The sequence below is a fragment of the Sinocyclocheilus anshuiensis genome, unplaced genomic scaffold (assembly GCF_001515605.1).
Source record: "Sinocyclocheilus anshuiensis isolate Anshui unplaced genomic scaffold, SAMN03320099.WGS_v1.1 scaffold755, whole genome shotgun sequence".
NCBI classification, from domain to species: Eukaryota; Metazoa; Chordata; class Actinopteri; order Cypriniformes; family Cyprinidae; genus Sinocyclocheilus; species Sinocyclocheilus anshuiensis.
In genome coordinates this window covers 436,323-457,222 of record NW_015552587.1, presented here as the reverse complement: position 1 = coordinate 457,222, position 20,900 = coordinate 436,323, and the positions used below count along the sequence as shown (strand labels likewise).

General features: G+C 37.6%; 1 protein-coding gene across 4 annotated transcripts in view; it reads left to right on the top strand.

The window, feature by feature from the left end:
• Positions 1–2,822: 2,822 nt before the first annotated feature.
• Positions 2,823–20,900, top strand: part of nrg1 (neuregulin 1) — a 108,839-nt gene continuing 90,761 nt past the window's right edge. For 2 of the 4 annotated variants that reach the window (XM_016456340.1, XM_016456341.1), the window contains exon 1: positions 2,825–3,298. In XM_016456340.1, coding sequence (XP_016311826.1) covers positions 2,851–3,298 — 448 coding nt within the window. In that variant the 5' untranslated portion in view covers positions 2,825–2,850. Of the gene's footprint in view, positions 3,299–20,900 lie in introns of all 4 variants that reach the window. The other 2 variants (XM_016456348.1, XM_016456342.1) reach the window with 2 other exon arrangements.

Here is a 20,900-nt window from a genome sequence, read left to right as displayed (position 1 = left end):
TGTCACAGCACTTGCATATCATTGCTCTTTTGTTGATTTTGATTGCTTCCATTGTCCTCATTTGTAAGTCACTTTGGATAAAAGCGTCTGCTAAATGACTAAATGTAAATGTAAATATAATCAACAAGAACCATCAATGTATGAATCAAATTCACTTAGACTGCTGACAGTTTCTGTAACGTACATCATTTTATCCATATCTGCTTTTACAGACAAATGACGCAGAACTTCTCTGTCCTGTCGTGTCTGCACTCGAGACGGGTGACGTTTGAGCTCCACTCACATAGTCCTCACTCCTATTGCTTGTTGCTCCCCGACAACAGTGGCTGGTTATTTCAATAACGTCAACATTTCTGAAAGGTTTCTGAAGTGGCTGGACATGCCTACATCCTGTCACCAACATTTGCAAAGATAAGACGCTTAATACATTTGTTGGTTCATCATTAAGCTATGCAAAACTGTAGAACTTGCAGCATATAGTAATACATATAACTACTGCTTTATTGTACTTGTGTAATCTTGCTTGGTGAAGTGGATGTGTGCATTCCAGTTTGAAGTACTATGGGTTGTCACAAGGGATAGAGAGCCAGAAAAGCCTCTAAGAGACCAAACAGGCTATTTCACTCTGCCCAACCATCTTCTGCTTAGGTATTATAGTCTAGAAGTGCCTGTAAAAATGTAAAAAGAATAGTTCCTGACTAGTTACTAGCACTAATTGGTGCTAAAAGCAATGTCAGGCATTTTGAAGAAGATCTGTAAGCTTGCTGAATTGGGCCACAGTTCACGCAAAAGCTTATGTGCAGTTGCATGGCCTTTTACCATTATACATGTTCTTTTAGTTCTGTGTCTAATCTTTGTGATTTTAATAAGTTGCGTCATGTGAAATTGTACACAAGGAGGGTGCAGATGAATGTACAGTATGTGCAGTGCGTTTTAAAGTTTTGACGTCAAGTCTGTATAATTCAGCATTTTTGGGAACTCACCAGGCAGGGCCACTTGTAGTTCACAGAAGGTAATCTTGGAGAGCTTGGCCACATCCACATACGTGTTCCAGTGAGTGTTCCAGCTGAATATAGAGGAGTCAGGGGCTAGTTGTTAAGCAGGGAAGCTGTCTCAAGGTTTTGTATATCAGTAACTAAGGTTTTGAGTCAAGTGTCCAATTACACAAATAGCTGTTTTCTCTTTCACATTCATCATTTTTCTAAAATTCAATATCATCATAATTTTTGTAATGTCTGTTAACAAGTAAACAGTAAATACTGACAACATTTTGACAAGAGTTGCCATAAAAATAAAAATAAAGATTTGGAGTGAAAGGTGCTACCACATATTGACATTTAAACTTTTCTCAAATCGAGAGTATTTTCCAGAAATGTCAGATCACTGTCAGGTGTTTGCGTTATAAGCAGTGTTGTAACTAGTTACATGTAACAGAATTACACAATTTAAATACAAAATAAATGTAATTGTAATTACAGTTACTGAGAAAAAATGTGTAATTAAATTAGTTACTTATGAAAATGTTAATGATTACAAAGGTTATTACATCTGAATTTTTCACACACACACACACATACCGATTTAATTGACTTCTTTCATAAATTGCATTGCTCTAAAATATGAGACACCAAAGTTTCAGGAGTTTAGGACACATGCTTATTCAATAACTGTTTTATTTCATATATATATATATTTTTTAATGTATATGCTTTATTTTTTAAGATTAACTTAAAAATCTTAAACAAGGCATTGTTAGATGCCAGTGTTTCTTCTGGTCATAACTGCAAAGATTTGGTTTCAAAAACAGTATTGTAGCTATAAAACTATCTCTTATGATTTTAAATCTGTATTTATCCTCAGAACAATCTCAATATAAAAAGAGGTGATAAGTTTGATTTTGTGTTGGCTGTGGCTTATTGAAATGTTTATAATCTTAATTAAAGAGAAGAAGGATTGTGAAAGTCTGACAGTAATCAGTGTTGAGTGCTACTGTAAGGTTAACTGCCTGCTTTAAATATTAGAAAATGATAAACAGTTGAAAACATCAGAAATTTAGAAAAGTAGGCTAATCAAATGTAATCAGCTATTACTTTAATAAAGTAATTGAAATTGTGTTTGATTTTGTGTTGGCTGTGGCTTATTGAAATGTTTATAATCTTAATTAAAGAGAAGAAGGATTGTGAAAGTCTGACAGTAATCAGTGTTGAGTGCTACTGTAAGGTTAACTGCCTGCTTAAATATTAGAAAATGATAAACAGTTGAAAACATCAGAAATGTAGAAAAGTAGTCTAATCAAATGTAATCAGCTATTACTTTAATAAAGTAATTGAAATTGTTATACTACTATTACATTTTAAACAGGGTAGCTTGTAATCTGTAACCTATTACATTTCCAAAGTAACCTTCCCAACACTGGATATAGCCTACATTTTTACTTTAATTTTGGTTTTGGTTTCTGTTGGCCAAACAATAGTTTAAGAATTTTTAAAATGTTGCCTTTCACATTTTTGCCGTTTCAATTGCCCAAAAACATAAATAGCTAATAGTTAGACTTTTAAATGTTGTAGAAGATTACTATTAAGAGTTTTGAGTCTCAAATCTAGTTTTGACTTTCATATTTAACATAGTTTCAAATCCCTTGCCACTTAATTGAACACGCATAAGGAATCATGTCGGTAATTCCACACACACGACGCGACGCGACACCCGTCCTCCGTCGCGTCGCGGTGGGAATCTCACCCCGCCTCCTGTAATACGATCAGCTGAGGAGCCAACAGAAGCCACGCTCCTCTTGGTTCACTTCTGCTCCACTTTAACTCATCTAGCGGAACGCAAGAAACGCGCCGGAGGATGCGTGCGATTCCGTCGGGACGCGGTTCTCTCTCGGTCTCCGCTCTCTGTGCAGCGGCGGTGTGTTTGTCCCTGTGGACGCGTGTGGTCCGGAGCGGGAGCCTCGCTTGCTCTCCGCCCGTGGCGTCGGTGCAGGAGCTGGCTCGCCGCGCGGGGGTCGTGTTTGAGGGGAAGCTCCAGGAGGACGCGCGGAACGGGACCGAGTCGCAGGTGCGCGTCAGGGTGCAGCAGGTGTGGCAGGTGAAGGCGGGAGGGCTGCTCAAGGACTCTGTGGTGTCTCTCGTCTGGTTTGAAGGTGGCAGATGTTTCCAGCTCGGCACCGGGATCCGGTACGTGTTCTTTATGGAAGCCACAAACCACACGTCGGTGTTCACGGCAGTCTTCCCGCCGGTGGAGACCAAGCGCACAGTGAGGAAGGATGTGAGTCAGGTGCTCTGTCAGGACTGCGGTAAGAAGACCCTTTAACTGTAACATATGAACATATGTTCATATCCACGTGTGAGCCGATTCAGTGACACGGCAGCAAAACTAAATTAGAACTTTTTTGTTTTGTTTGCTTTGTCTTCTGTTGATCTTGGTGCTAAAGTGGAGCTCAGGTAAAAGTACGGTGATGCTGTCAGATGGTAATATCATGGTAGGCTACTTAATGATAGTCTACATGATGCTATTTACATGGCACTCCGATATTCTTTAAAGAATACAGCGGTAACGTCATTGCATTTAGCAGTGGCGGCTCGTGGGTTTTAAAATAGAGGAGGCACACTAATTGTATTGGTCTGGGATTCCTGCCGATTATTATTATTATATTATTTACTTAACCACTTTAAAATATGAGTGGTTTATATCAGAAGGGAGGCTAGCCTCCCTTGCGAGGGTTCTTTTCCCAACACTCCTCAGCGCTGAAAGTGAACACTCGATGGTGATTGGCTAATGTTTTTTACCAACGGAGGCACGAGAGTTCAGCGCTCGCTCGGCCTCCCCCTACCCTTCTCTATCACCTAGCGGTTGCAATTACATCAGCAGATTCGGCACATTCGCGATAGAAAAGCGGCGCTTTCACGTTATGATATTACAACTGTGAAACTACAAACAAAAAATACACATTCTGAGACATGAACTGAAATGAATTGTGAATTTTATTAACATTAAATCGTCCTCCTCCCATTTTCACCTCAAAAGGTGCTCCCCCCCCTGCCTCCCCCGACGAGCCACCACTGGCATTTAGTGGTAGACATCAATTACAGCATGCATTTAAACTTTTGAAATCTGATGTCCATTTAAAAGACTTGTTAAGCACATATCCTCTGAAGATCTCTACATCAGGCAGACACAATGTTGTACTAAAACTTGTCTGAACAGCTTGAAATGACCATCATAGATGGACACAACACTGGTTTTTAATTTTTGGCTCACTAAAGCTCACGTCATGCAAAATAATTATTTAAAAGCTGGACTGTCATTGACTTAAATCTGTGTTTTTGGCAGGATTTCCGCAGAGATTATTGCCACTAATGTCATCACCAGATTCTATGGATTACACAAATTCCTGCTCAACCTTGTTGCCTCTGCATTAAAAGCTAACCCTAATAATTTCAGCTAGAGACATTCCAGGATACTTTTGGCTTGATGGACTCCTGCATAAAGCTGTCAGGGTTCACTTTGATTAGCTCTGAATCATCTCACATCACGCTTTGTGCACATAGAGAACTTGAGGTTTAACGGTTAGATGAGGTGTTAGTATTTTGATGAATGATGAAAGAAATCTACTATCAAACTTTTGCTTGCTATACTGACATATTTTGTCTGCTAACCTGGTTACCTACAGTTAGCTGATTTTGCTTGATGCATAAACACAAGGTCCAAGTATACAGTTAAATTTTAGTATGAGCATGTATTTTTAATGTAAGAGGCTATACACAAGTTGTTATGCCTGCGTTTTTGCCATACTAATTTATTATTTTTCTTTTTATTATGTGCACCAACAGTCTTGATGTTCTAGCGCTGCACATTAGTGAATCAATTTGTTTTGATTTTAATGATTATAAGACCAACAATATATCAGCATGTCTGCGAAAGGTTGGTGTTAGAAAACTGAACATGTATTTTGGCTTTGTGATTGAGCTGCCTTTGTTTGAGTCTGGCATCAGTTATAGTCGCAAGATGAAATCCTCCAATTCCAAGTATTGCTTCATCGACTGTATGCAGCAGTAATGCTGTAAGAAGCTTTGAGATGTTCAAGAGCTCAATGTTGCTTTGTGTTTTCTCACTCATAAATAGTACAATAGAGTCAATAACTTGAGTTTGCCTTGAGTATTCCAGTAGAGCTGGACGTTACACTTGCACACAGATGCCTGTCGAGTGTGCTTCATTACCACTTGTGCTGGTTTTGTTGCCATTTGATGAGGTTAGTGAAGGTCATTCTTGTTCCAGTCCTTCAGTGAATGCTCTTCTCTCCTCATGACCTGAGATATCTGTCCTCTTTGTGCTTTGGCATTATGGGAATTTGACATTTAGAATTCTAAATAGATTGTGAACATCTAGTCAATTTTGAAGAAGAATGAAAAGCATATGTCAAATGAATACATTTAACACATTGCTAAAATTCACCTTGTCTTTTTTGTTAGTGAGATTTAGATTCAGATCGCGATCTAATATCATGACATACAATACAGATAGTGTAAGCAAGAAATGTTGCGATAATAATTTCAAGGACAAACAATTAATGTTTAGTTAAATACTTAACCACATTTAAAGCACTTACTTCCAAAAACATTTTCAATTTCTATAATGGCAAAGAAATGGATTGATTTTAAAGGCTTTGACTACTTAGGGAACTACAAATTCCATCCTTGTGTCAGATAATAACGTTATTCATTTTCTTTATTGAAACTTATTGATTTACAATTCCCTGTAGGAGAAGGTATTACTGAATGAACCCTGGCTTTAGCAGAAGCAACGTGGAATATACTGTTGATGATGAAGGCAGAAATAATGACCTTCTAGCACATTGTAGTGAAGTTTAAAATGTCTGATGCTGTTGGACTTTTATAAATCTATAGATAGATAGATAGATAGATATTTTTACTTGTGAATGTTTACTACAGTGAATAATATCACTCACACAAAATCCAAAGTTAATGCTTCAAAGAAAAAATCGCATGACATCATATGCCAAGCATTACAGTTTTTTATTAATCTTTTTGTTTGTTTTGTTTTGTTTTTATTGTATTGCATAAACTTTTGAGTGTGTACTAAAGATAATTTCTTTGTAGGACAGCACACGAGCTGGATCTGTGGCAGATGAGTATGAGAGCTGAAGTTAAGTCAGGGCACATATCTCAGAAGGGTTACAGAGATAGCCCAGTCATAATCCTCTGTCCTTTCACAGATTATCCCATAATCCCATCTTTATTCTGCATTCAAATGGCCCACATTCAACATGAGCTCCCACACAAAATGTTGACACTTTGGGCCCAATTTGGACATTTTCTCACTTTTGTGGCCAGCGGTTAAGACATTAATGGCTGTGTGTTGTTATTTTGAGGGGACAGCAAATTTACACTGTTATAAAAGCTGTACACTCACTACTTTACATTGTAGCAAAGTGTAATTTCTTCAGTGTTGTCACATGAAAAGATATAATAAAATATTTACAAAAATGTGAGGGGTGTACTCACTTCTGTGAGATACTGTAATTCACTTAAGTTAATGGTGTTTGTGGTCACAGTTTCATTCGCGGATCCTTTATGTAAGATATGACTGACTGACCAATATAGACTAGCCTACAACTTGGATAAGATTCCTAAAAGTTTCGCACCTACAGCACACATTACAGACATTGATGCACAAACAGTTGTTCTACATGTCTACAGTATAAAGAATGAATAAACCAGTGTTATAAACTCCTTGATTTCGCTTAAGCAACTTTAAATATAATAGGCTATGCATGCACAATAAACTATTGTAAAATTTATTTACATCACTCGACAGAAAGGTTTTTGCATGTTTTAATAAAATGTAAATAACAGTCATAATAAACAAGCATATTTCCAGTACGTGCCTCAGGCTTGCACAGTATCGTCAACTCACTCAATCAGAATCTTCGGTGTTGTCCTGGCTATTCCAAGTAGAGGTCTTCTCGGGTCCTAAAATCTGTACCCGACCCGAATCGACCCGAATCACTTCTTTCCCGAACCCGACGTGCATAAATTAATTTTTTAAAAATAAAAACCTGACCCGAGACAGACCCGATGAAATTAGACCCGAGTCCGACGGCATTTATTTTCAAACCCAAACGTAAACGGCATTGACGTGTGCACAGCCTGCTGCCCCGCAGTCAGTAAAGAAAAATTATTTGCTGACTGATTTGCCAAATCCATTCCATTGAATTGGATTAATTTAAAATGTATTTAATTTATTGTTAATTTCATATTATTGCCTACCTGATGAATACAAGTTATTTCTGAATTCGACCTTCAATTGTGACCAGTGGATTTGAAAAATAAACGTGATAGTTTGATAAAAATTAAATCAATAGCCGTTGTCTGCAACCTAATCTTAGGCGAAAGGCTTCTGCACACAAAAAAGAAAAGCCCTGCATGAACACGCAGCATAATGAAGCGAGTGGATTTTCCTGACGCATCTCATATCTATAAGATGATGTCTGTGTGCGAGGATTACTAACGTATGCTCCTTTCCTATGCGTGTTCCTCTCTTAACACGAAAGTGAAAGTAACCTACGCAAATGCACTTTTGTGCGCTCAAAATATGATCTTTCGCGCGCAGAATTGTGGCAGAAATGTAAGCCCATAATACCGAACCCGACCCGTGTCCGAGGTACTCGTCGAAGTTTTGGACCCGAACCTGCTCGGGTCGGACCTCAGATTTTTGGATCCAAGTGGACCCGTGAAGACCTCTAGTCCTCAGTAATCCTCGGCAAACTTTGACAGTTGGTTGAACCGGCTCATTCGGTTCTTTTTGAGTTGGACGTGCTACTTCGGCTGTGCGTCCTGCGTCATCAACCCGGAACTAAAGTTAGATTCAGTTCGATTTGTGAACCGGCTCAACCGGTTACTTCCTGAGAACCGGCTCAAAAGAACGATTCGTTCAAGAACCTAACATCACTAGTGCACGCAATTCGGAGGCATTTATAATCGACATGCTCGCCGCTGTAACTATTTTCTGAAATGACAGGGCAGTGGTTTCCAACCATGTTCCTGGAGACCCCAACACTGCAGTTTGCATGTCTCCTTAATCAAGCGCACCTGATCCAGGTCACCAGCTATTTAATATTACTGAAATAGGTGTGTCAGACAAAGGAGACATAACGTGCAGTGCTGGGCTCCAGGAACAAGTTGGGAACCACTGCAATAGATTAAAGCAGTGGCTCTCAATTCCAGGCCTGGCGACCCCCTGCTCTTCATATTTTGCATGTCTGTCTTGTGTAACACACCTGATTCAGATCACCAGCTCGTTAGAAGCGAACTGTGTTCCGATTGACAGGGTCCACAGTGTTCATTGCTCCCTATTCCCTGAGCATGGGAAATCTGCTGAAGTTTACTTCACTTGGGAACATTCATTCACGGATATGCATTATTACGCCACTGCCTGCAGCATCTTCACACACAGATGAAACTTACTAGAGAAGTGTAAAGTGTGACATAATATACCTCTGTAAATAAATACAAATAAAATTCACGTCTTGCACACTTTAATGCCCTTTGAATGGAACATATTCAACATATTCCTTCAGGCTGGAATTATGGCGGAATAGCCTGTAAAGTCCACTTCGCAGGCCACTGACGGTCAAATAGAACAAACGTCTGAAGTGATAAGAGATACATACAAAATGTGCGGGGGGGGGCGCTGGAATTGAGAACCACTGGATTAGACAACAGTTTGGAGAAAAAAATCCTGTAAACCAACAGAAAGTAGAGTAAAATAAGTAGTTTGGTTGAACAACTAGTTTTTGTTTTTGTGTCAAATATTTTTTGGAAAGATTTAAAGGTGCAGTGTGTAAATTTTAGCGGCATCTAGCGGTCAGGTTGTGAATTGCAGCCAACGGCTCATTCCCCCGCTCACCCCTCCCTTTAGAGAAGCTACGGTGGCCGACACAGGACTAAGATGTGTAGTCTGAGACAGCAGAGATAGCCAGCAATGAGGTTTCTTTACAAAGGTAAATTAAGGAATTTTATTTACCTAATTATTCAATAAAACGATATATTATTGTTACTTGTTCATCATTGTGTCAGTGTTTTATTCACAAGAACAACATAGTGATGCTCCGTTTGTCCTTTAAGGGCTACTGTACAAACATGGTGGCGACTTCCATGTAAGGGGACCCGCGGTGTATGTAGACAAAAATGGCTCATTCTAAGTTAATAAAAACATAACGGTTCATTGTGTAAGGTCTTTATACACCTCTGAAAACATAGGTATGTATATTATATTGCATTTCTGTCAATAGATCCTCCTAAATATTACTCACTGCACCTTTAAAGGAGACCAATTATACCCCTTTTTACAAGATGTAATATAAGTCTCAGGTGTCCCCAGAATGTGTCTGTGAAGTTTCAGTGAAAAAATACCCCACAGATCATTAATTATAGTTTCGAGTGTGAGCAGAAACACACTGTTTTGTGCATGTATTTTTAAATGCAAATGAGCTGCTGCTCCCCGCCCCCTTTTCCAGAATAGGGCTGTGCCTTTACAGTTCATATCTCGGATCTCTGCCAAAAACATCTGTTTGGTTTTGATTATCATATCTATCACACTGAAATCATGCGTTTTAAACCATATTAGTTTAAACTTCTAAGGTTTTCTGAGCGCACGCGCACAGAAAGCGGCTGCACACGGCATGTGAGTACTAAACTCAAAAAAAGTCAGATTTTCACGTCACATTTAAAGATTGTTTTAAAAGGATGTGCAAACTAATAGTGTAATAAGTTTAATAAAAATATGTATTCTATATTTATTATTTTAAAAAAATTATAAACAAAATAATAATTCTAAAGGAATAAATAGGGTGAGTTCAGGTAAAGTGTTATCACAGAGACCTTTAATTAAAGGGACACTGGTAACACTAGTGATTGTTACATCTCAACAGAGGACTCCTTCATCATGAAAGGTAGTAAGCCTTTTGACATTTCTCATTTCTAACTTATAAGGTTTCCCACGATTTTTAAACAAATATTATTCTGTACTTGTATTATTTGTTACTGCATCTAACATGGATTACAATGCAAAGAATATGTTTTTCTTGTAAGGTGGTTAAATATTGCTGACCCGTTTTGGCTGACTGTGCTATATGAAGTGGGCCAATTTTAACCTTCACTAGTTATTCTCAAATTCATTAAATAAATTAACATTTGCTGATCAGTTTATAATTTCCATTTATAATTTTTTTTATAACAGAAATGAGTGTGCAGTCAAGTAATTCAATTCAGAGATGGAAGGAAGGAAAAGAGAGAGCAGAAAGGAAGCCGAGGCTTGGAAGTGAATCTGTGGAGTGAAGAAAGGATGAAAGGAGATGTAAATGAAATCAGGTAGCAGGAGGCCTTAGATTCAAATCTAAATGTGCATATCTTAGTGATCCTAAAGACTTTGATTACATAGCTACTTGCCACATAAGTAAATAATTAGACACAACATACTGATTTGAGTTGAAATATTTTATTAGCTCTTTAAGCACTATGCTTCCACAAAGATAAACAGTCCCTAAACAGAAAAGAACTTTCCTTTGAGTAAGAATGATTGTATGTTAAATACAAAAATATAATATACATTTATGTTTGATTCTCTGAGCATATGTAAACATTTATTGGAGAAACATAACAGATTTGCAGTTTATGGAAGTTTATTATCTCTTGCAATGTTAATAAGGTAATTATAGTGACTATATTGTGCCTATATACAAATATATGTTCTTGTAGGGCTGAATAATAAAAACCTTTTAAAAGCATCCAATAAAAAGTACCAGACAAATATTTGTATTTATTTACACTTGCATTAAATAATTTTTTGTATTGCTAGCTATACTTAACTGCATATGTACTTGTGTAATGTGTATATGGTATATTTTAAATAATTCACTCAATTTACAAAACTAAACATAGCAAAATCAATGCACACTCCAGCAAACTCACTCTAAAAAAAATGTTGCTAAATAGCACTAAAAGTTGTTCTTTGGCTCGTAATCATAGGTGAACCACTTTAAGTGCTACATAGCACCTATATCTTTAAAGATGGTGCTATATAGCACCTTAACCACCCCAAAGAACCGCTGAAGAACCAACATGTTGTTATTTTGCCGTAATCAACCAAGTGAACTCATGGGCATGGCAAGTATAAACCAGGTTTGAAGCTGTGAGCACTTCAGTGTTTGAGCCGTGTCTTTCATTACAAGGTCAGATAATTGTTGTTGTGTGTATAGTAATTTTTAATGGGGAAGTTTGGCTCAGACATTTGTTGTAACTTGTAACTCATTTGGCAAGTTGAATGGGAGTCATATGAGAAGGGAAGAAATCTGCTTTTACTGCTGGAAGTACCCTGTATCAGTTCCAAGTCATGCTTATGGTCCTGACAAATGCTGCATCCACATTTCTAAGATTTGTGGAGCTGCTGTTCTGGCCTGTGCTGAAAGAATATGCGTCATCTGTCTTGATGATATGAGTGTTTAGATGGAAATTTACAGAACAAACCTGAAGCCTCAATAAATCACTTCTGTGTTGTTGGTCTCAATATAAAGGTTAATAAATGTTATTCCCCAGCTATGACAAATGGACAGCAATGGTCAGTGTGGGTTAATATCCAGGAATTATGAGCTCTTGAAATGCTACACATTGTGGTTAGTTTGACATTAACCAGTGAAAAATGTCAAAGATCATCGCAGCTTTGTGGAAGATAGGTTGTCAGATGCACGCCTTTAAGGAGCCAATAAAGTCTTAATTTCCAGATATGTGAGGTTTGTCACAAATGTATTTCACCATTAATCACATTGACAGAACAATTCAAAAAAACTCTCATTGCAAAATAGTATTTCAGGTCAGCAGTTCAGAGAATGTCTATACCTAGTCTTGATATAGTGATTGAAATTCAAGGTATTATAATCCATTGATCCAGATCCTCTTTTTTGGATGACATATTATTCTGATTTCAGCTTACATGTTTTGGATTAATTTTGTTGTGTCTTAATTTAAAACTCATTTAGCCTGCTTTTTTACTACAATACAACATAGATCCAATGATTGTCAGTGATAATCAATTTTTAGTTATTAAAGCATCCCTAGAAGATTGGAGACATTGATTAGAGGGAGTAAAGCATTTCGGTAACACTTTACTTAAAGCCTTTATGTATAATGAGAGCAGCCCGGAAAATGGAGTGCAGCTGGAGGAAAGCAAAACTAGAGGTATTTCGTATTGCATGGCAGGAAAGTACCCTATCCTACAGAAAAGCATTAAAAACTGCTAGATCTGATTACTTTTCGTCTCTTTTAGAAGAAAACAAACATAACCCCAGGTAGTTATTCAATACAGTGGCTAAATTAACAAAAAATAAAGCAAGAAATTGGCATTTCCCAACAGAACAGCAGTAATGACTTTATGAACTACTTTACTTCCAAGATCGATACTATTAGAGATAAAATGGTAGCCATGCAGCCGCCACCTACAGTATCGCATCAGATCGTGCGCTATAGATCCCCCAAGGAACAATTCCACTCATTCTCTACTATAGGTGTAACGGAGAGTCAGAGGCGTGCGGATCCATTTGCAGCTTTTATTAGAATCAAAGGCAGAGTTAAACAGGCAGTAATCAGTCAACAGCGTCACGAACATAATAATGATTCTAACATAACACTAAGCCAAACACCAAAAAACAACTACATATGTGTATGTACAGCCACACACACATACATATACATGTACATATATATATGAACACACTTTCCCGTTTATCACAACAAATGGCCAAGCAAAGCGCACAACACTGAAAAGGTACGCGATACAGTACCAGACCAAACGCGATTTCAGCACGTCTCCACAGTCATTAGACTTACAAATTACCTGCTGTTATCATCTGATCGTGGTTGTATCTCTTTATTAGTGCTCGTTCAGTTTTGTGAAACTATAAATAAAAATATCTGCATGAAACAGATAACATTCTTTTGAATAGACTAGAAAACTTTGTTGGCATTAGTGGAAGTGCATTAGCATGGTTCAAATTGTACTTATCTGATATCAATTCATAGCAGTGAATGAAGAGGTATCATATCGATCACAAGTGCAGTATGAAGTACCTCAAGGCTCAGTACTAGGGCCATTACTTTTCACGCTTTACTTGTTACCCTTGGGAGATATAATCAGGAAACACGATGTTAGCTTTCACTGTTATGCTGATGATAATCAGCTCTATATTTCTTCGCGGCCCGGCGAAACATACCAATTTGAACTCTGGCCAGACGAACCAGCAGGTTGTTCCAGCAAAGTCAGATTGTGCAGAGTACTCATCTGGTTCCTGTGGTCTTGTCCCGATGGCCGTCTAGGAGACAAGGTCTGTAGCAACTCATTATGTAATAACGGCACATAATGTAAAAACTGCACATAATGTAATAAATATTACATTATTATTGTAATAAAATGTTCATAATGTAATAATTTTCTCAAAATGTAATAAAATTGTTTTTTCCAAATTTGTTCATAAAAAATGCCTTCAATTCAAGAACATAGAATTTAGTAGGGGCGCAACTGAATTGTTTCTAGCAATAGTTTTGATCAATTAAAATATATTTATATGTAACCACTGTCATTGTCATCATACCATAGACATTACCTGAGATGTTAAAGTCCACATGAAATCAAAATTTACAATATTTATTTTGTTAGCGCACATTGCTAGTCTTAAGGTCAACAATTAATCTGTGCTAGTTAATCCTCTGAAAAAAATTTTGTTTTGGTAATCTTTAATCAAAATCTGATCATTTGCTTCCGCTCTGGAATGGCATGTCTTCTCTGATGATATCAGTTTGACGGCTTAAGCAGAATATGCTTAACGATGCGCCTCCAGCCATTAGTCTGCTGTGAGTGAGAGATGAGAGGAGGAGCTCAAAAACAAAACCCCGCCCTCTACTCAATATTCCGTTTCAGCTGGAAATACGACACCACACTGAAATCCAGTCGGCAGCAACTTCCGTTTCACGCGGACTTTAAAGTAAATATGTCAGCAAACTGCGCTCTTTCATGGATGTGCATTTAATGCATGGCCAAAGAACATAGTCTAAGTGTTTAAAACATGCAAGGTAGGATTGCCAACTGTTCCCGTATTGAAGTAACATTCCATATTAAATCCATACAGAAAGCAGTTTATGTCACGCCCAGTTTAGGGAGCTAATGACAAAAAAACAAAAAACAAAACAACAAAAAAAAACCCAAGGGCACCCTTAGTTGAAACTGTAATAATAACATATTTGGCAAACTCTTCTGTGCATGTTTGCATTTGCGCTCTGGAGAGCATCAGATGTTTCTATTTACAATGTTTGCAGCGTTGAGTTGTGTAGCTATTCACAGACACGTCCATTGAACCGATGAACTGAGATTATTTTTTTTTTATATGTTCTTTGCACACATACTAGACCATCTGTAATGCATTCAGAATTTTAATTAAAGGTTTTTGTTCATGATGCTAAGAGGAACAATGTCCCCTCACTAAAGTTCAGCTATAGTTTAGTTATTCTATAAATGCTAAAATGAATCTCAGACATGAACATATTTGCTTTGCTAAATCCATTCATGTACAAATTAATTCTAAAAAGAAATTATTTGTACATGAAAAGATTAAGCAAAGCAAATAATATGTTATTTAGCAGTAAGAAATTACTCGTCATCTAGTTTTTTATATCGACTATGTATTCCATTAGTTTAATTGGTATGTTTCGCTGGGCCGCAAAGAAATATAGAGCTGAGTATCATCAGCATAACAGTGAAAGCTAACACCATGTTTCCTGATGATATCTCCCAAGGGTAACATGTAAAACATGAAAAGTAACGGCCCTAGTACTGAGCCTTGAGGTACTATATAGTAGGCAAAAAAGAGTACAAAAGGAGTCTGTCTGAATTAACAGTATTGACAAAAAGTACCCGGGTGACCTACTACGTCCGATGGGATTCTGAAGTGTGCCTACGATGGACACTTTAGTATCCCATGAGTGGTTTTGTGAATGGAAGTGAAGCGACACAACTGACACTGGTAGATCTTGTGACAATGACAACGTGGCGAATGTAGTACATCCAGATTACTCATATTACACACATTCATACTATATGGAACATACTTTTTAGCAAAGTAATTGCTTCTTCAAAATAAGTACCTACTCAAGACAGTATGCAATTTCAAACGCAGCTTTTGGCAGAATGAATTGCCTATAGTGGAATCAGTGGCGAGGCTACATAAGGGCCAGGGTGCTGGCCCATTCAGATTGACAGCTGATCCACCCAATCAAATGAGACACAAATTATAATTTTTTTTTTGTGGGAAAGAAGTAAAATCCTGCATATATTACAATAATCATTAAATGCATAACCATATGAACAACTTGCATGTGTAAACATGTACAAGAAAAAAAATAAGTAAGAAGTAATAAGATCCTGATGGATGAGTGCTGATCTTCCAGTTTTGTGCTTCTATTCTGTGGTGAACACAAGAGCTGTCAATATGAGCAATCAATCCAATCCAAGTGCGCTCCCGCTGTAAAGCAGTCCTCGATTGCTCTTAATAATCATCCCACCCATCATGCCTGAGATCCACTTTCTTTGGGTAGAACTTCCTGACGAATATATGACTATTTTACAAACTATATGGATTTTACAACATAGAGAACATAACTTCTCTTTTGAAAAATTAAGAATATTTCATGCACAAGGCCTCCATGTTAAGCACAGATTTTGTATACAGTATCTGGAGCTCTGTCCTCGGCCTCTCTCCACACTCTGTACACCAGTGGATATGTTAGAAAATGTAGTATGTTGCTCAAAGAATTGCTGTGTCAAATGTGTCTGATTAAGTGTAGAGTTGGAACAGGATGAGTGACTTTACCTTTAAGTTACACAAGGTATGTTGCGTCAAGAAAAAGTGAGCATTCACTTCAAGTTCCTCCATGTTAAGAAATTCCTAAAGAGGGCAGTGCAGTGTGGTGGCTGAGCTGGAACCTGTTAGGTTGTGTTTCCAGGGGGGGACAATATAATGCTGCACTGCTGAGAGCACATGCAGGTGGAAAAGTTTGGAGAAGGTCTCTTCATTGACAAACAAAGGGCTTTCACGCATTCAGCTCAAATTCAAGCCTGCAGGCGCAACTGGCTATCAGCCTACTACAACTACTTTACTGCTGCTTCTACTATTACTTCTGCCAATACCTCTGCAAACAGAAGTAAAATAAAAAAAACCAGTAAAGCTCAATGAGTTGTCCTCTTGTGTCCTTCAGACTTTGAAAGTCATTTTCAATTTTGGGAAGAGCTAAAAGGAAAAACTTGGAAGACTTGACAAGGTAAAAGAAAACATGACCTAGAACAGGAGTGTCCAAACCTGTTTCTGGATGGCCACTGTCCTGCAGAGTTTAGCTCCAACCCTAATTAAACTATGAACCAGGGCCTGTATTTATCAAGCCTCTGAGAATAACTCAAAAGAACACTGCTAAGAATTGACTAAAGAGTAAAAAAATGATTGGCTCAAAGCTGCGCTTAAAAATTAGTTATCAAGCATCTCAGTCGTAATTTAAAGGGTTAGTTCACCCAAAAATGAAAATTCTGTCAATAATCACTCACCCTCATGTCGTTCCAAACCCGTAAGACCTTCGTTCATCTTCAGAACTCAAATTAAGATATTTTTAATGGAATCTGAGAGCTCTCTGACCCTCCAATAGACAGCAAAAATATTACCACGATCAACGCACAGAATTGTAGCAAGGATATCGGTAAAATAGTCAATGTGACATCAGGGGTTCTATATTGTTTATAGAAAACAATAATAACAATATATTCAGCAATTCTTCTCCCCGAGTTACCGTCTTCCCCCATTTTGGAGAGTACCCCAGAACATAATCAACGTAATGAGCGTTGTTTACGTTCAGCATGCGCACGCTGTCTACTGAACGTAAACGACGCTGATTACGTTGATTACGTTCTGGGGTACTCTCCAAAATGGCGGAAGATGGTAATTGCTGAATAAATTGTTATTATTGTTTTCTTTTCGCACAAAAAATATTCTCATAACTTCGTAAAATTATGGTTGAACCCCTGATGTCACATGGACTATTTTACCGATGTCCTTGCTACATTTCTGTGCGTTGATCGTGGTAATATTGTTGCTGTCTATTGGAGGGTCAGAGAGCTCTCAGATTTCATCAAAAATATCTTAATTTGTGTTCTGAAGATGAACGAAGGTCTTACGGGTTTGGAACGACATGAGGGTGAGTAATTAATGACATCATTTTCATTTTTGGGTGAACTAACCCTTTAAGTGAAGTGCAGGACTAAATCTTAAGTGTCAGACTTGGAGATGATTCACGGCACCTTGCTGTGCCACAAACGGGATTTTGGATGACGACATAGGCATGGACCAATCACTGAATAGATTTCCTTATTTAAGAATATTCTCAGATAAATTCACATGGAATGATGAAATTCCTAAAAGGAGTTTACATTCAACACAGAGAATACATTATGATATACACATTGAAAATGAAAGATAAACACATTTTCCATCATGTCTTAATTACAAATGACCTGCCTATATATAGCCTAGATTTTATGGTATAATCAGCCTCCATGGATTCCAAAAGAAAACCGAACTGGCGGGAGGAAGAAGCGCTACTGCTTGCTGAATTAGTCGAACAGAGGAAACATGTTATAAAAGGCAAGTTCAGGGCCATAATAAATGCCATCACAAGCCCCTACTGGCAACTGCAACCACTTGAGAGATCTCTCGAGCTGTCTTAAATATCTGGGGGGGTAAGAGTAATTCGTAGCTTTAAGAAATGTGATAACTTGCTTTTATGCTTAAGTTTAAAAGTAGGTGTAAATTTCATGAATTCTCAGCACGTAAGACTAAAATGGCACTTTCAGAAGCTTGATAACTACTGGCTTTATTATGGCTATATTATTAATCGCTTAAGAAAAAGATCAGCGGTTTGTTCTCACCACCATGGCCTCCCTGAGTGTAAATGGACACAACAATACCATTCTTGCAAATTTTAACAGCAGTGTATGTGAATAGTGCATTTGTGTTTTTTCTTCTTTCAGATGTAAGACTTTTTTTTTCTTTTCAGGTATGCAGAGATTTGAGTGAGTGAGAGTCTTAAAATAGAGAACTTACCAAAAACATTTATTCATCTCTGTATACATAGACATGTTGCTTTCTGCAAATACATATACTGTCTTATCTTTCTATATATAATATATATATAGTATTGTAAAATGAAAGACAAACAATTCACATGAGAGTGTTACTTGGAGAATCTGCGAGCCGTGTGCTGATCTTCAGTTCTAGGCCTGATTAGAGCTGTTAGAACGACATGCTCTGCACACACCTGTCCTGCTCTGGCGTGTGCCCACTAAATACCTTCCTAAACACATTTCCTCAGCTGCTGAAGACAACTGCAGATCAGGTTTCCTCTTGCAGTGCCCACTTTACAGGATCATAAGAAGTCCATTGTTGGAGCCGTGTTCAAATTTCAGGGCTTTATGCTCTGAAATTCCTGTCATAAAATGCCAAGACATTCAGCAGTTGATTTATCCCAGATTCGTCTTGCCTGCAGTGAATTATGTCCTTTCTGATAGAGCTTTTGGCAGAATATATATATTTTTAAAAAACCCCGGGAACAATTGGAGAGAGATTTGTTGTTCTTTTTTTACTGACGGTGAAGTTTTAGGCAACAAAGGTTTTTAGAAGGAACGGATTTATTTAGCCTGGCTGTTGTTGCCACAGCAGGGTTTATCCAGCCTTGGCCCCTGGCCTTATGCGCTCGTCCAGTTTGTGTCAGCCTGAGGTGGGTAGAGTAGCCAAAAACACAAGTACAATTACTCAAATTACCTTTAGCAGTTTTGTTTCCACTGTAAGTAAGGGGAAGGTTTTGGCTTTGTTTATATGCACTGAAATGAGCATTGTTGTGGAGCGTCTTTTAAATGGTTTAAGGATGGAGACCGATGTCTCTCCAGGTGATGAAAACAGATCAGCGATGAGCACATCACTGCAGGCCACAGGCTAATCATAGTCTTAATTATAACCGAGTTTGCATGTATATTTGCATTCATATATGAGCCTGTGTGGATGCTAGATCAGTAATGGTGTGTATGTTTGTCTTTGTATGTGCCTGTGTGAGTTGGAGGAATAATTCAGGCATGTGTTCTGATCTGCTGGGTTCTCAGCTCCAATGGATAGTAGCAGCTGCCTCTTCATCTCCTCCAGACACAAACCACCATTGTATAAGTTTGCTCTCCCTTTCCAGTACATTCCCTCACTGCGGCCTAAACTAACCTCTGATTGACTCGACTCATTCAGCACTCTAGATTGATTCAATGTCAAAAACCAAAAGCTTTAAAAAAGAGTGTAGAATTAAAGGCTGTTCTGTATTGCTATAATGAGAGTTAGGTTTGTAGAGGTGCCTGTGGTGCACGTCACTGTATTTCACAGCCATTTAATACTGGTGCTGTAGAAAACTGTTGATCTGCTTTTTATGTTATTATGTATGTGTACAGTCTCCAGGTGGCAGTGTTGCACAATAATGCATTTAAACAGTGTATATGGCTCTCCCTAGTTGCCCATATGTCTGTGTCAATCTCAGTTAGCAGCAGGGGTCCAGGTTTGGCAGTTTGCCCCTTCTGTTAGATGTTGCAGAGATACAGTTATGGGGGATAATGCTGTTCTGTATTGATGGCCAAAAGTATCTGTGCATGCAAAATATATGTTGCTAATATTTCATTAAATTATAATAAATAATAAATTTGGGTTACACTTTATTTTGTGTCCTTGTTACAGTGTAATTGTGCATTTAAGTACTGAGTAATATTAATTAACTACAGTTACTATATGGTTAGGGTTAGGATTAGGGTTACTTGCATGTAATTATGCATAATGTATTGTTATTATAATAGTAAGTACATTTAACATGTGTAACAAGGACACCTTAAAATAAACCACAAGTTGTTTTCTGTTTGAATATATAATCAGTCCTAACATGTCTGGTACATAAACTTAGTTTACATATGGAAGGAATTTGTCAGATGATAGGACATTATGTCCTGTGACAAATGCCAGTATGTTAGATTACATCTCCATTTAATAATTGGGTCAATATCACTGTAGGGGGCCTTTTGGTGTCCTGTACATAAATAACTAATTTGCCATGATAACATAAAAATGACTATGAAAGGGTGTATAATATTAGGCTAAGTTTAACAAAAGCATTACTTGGCTCTTTAGATACATTTTCTACTTTTTTTTGTAGTTTTGTGTAAGAGGATGCGTGTTGAATGAGAGTAGAATATAGTCAAATAAAAAAAAAATTAAAATTTTGTTCTCCTATTAATATTTTGTTAAATAAGAGATTACTCAATTTGAGTGTATTGATCATTTGGTATTGAAAACGATATTTTTATTTAATAAAAAAGAAGAGTTTGTCCATGTCCAATGGTTGTTCACCCTGTCGTATTGGGGAATCCGCCCCTTTAAGAAAAGGCCGTCCCCTTTAGTGACATCAGGACAACAGATGTTTTGTCTCTTCAGTGGCGGGAATTTCAACGGCTGAGGTGAGTAAGTTGGTGACTTTTCAATTGACGAATTTTCCGAATGGGTTTGCTTACTTGCTTTGCTAAAGCTTAACATGTCCACCCTGTCGGCATAAAATATGCAAGAAGTGATTAGAATACAGTATTTTCAGAATATATAAGTTTAAATATACCAAATACTTTTCAACAACTAGACTTCAACAACTATTTAGCTAGTCACAGTTTGTTGTATGCTAATATGCTAATTGAAGCTCAAAATGTCACATAGCATTTGGTGG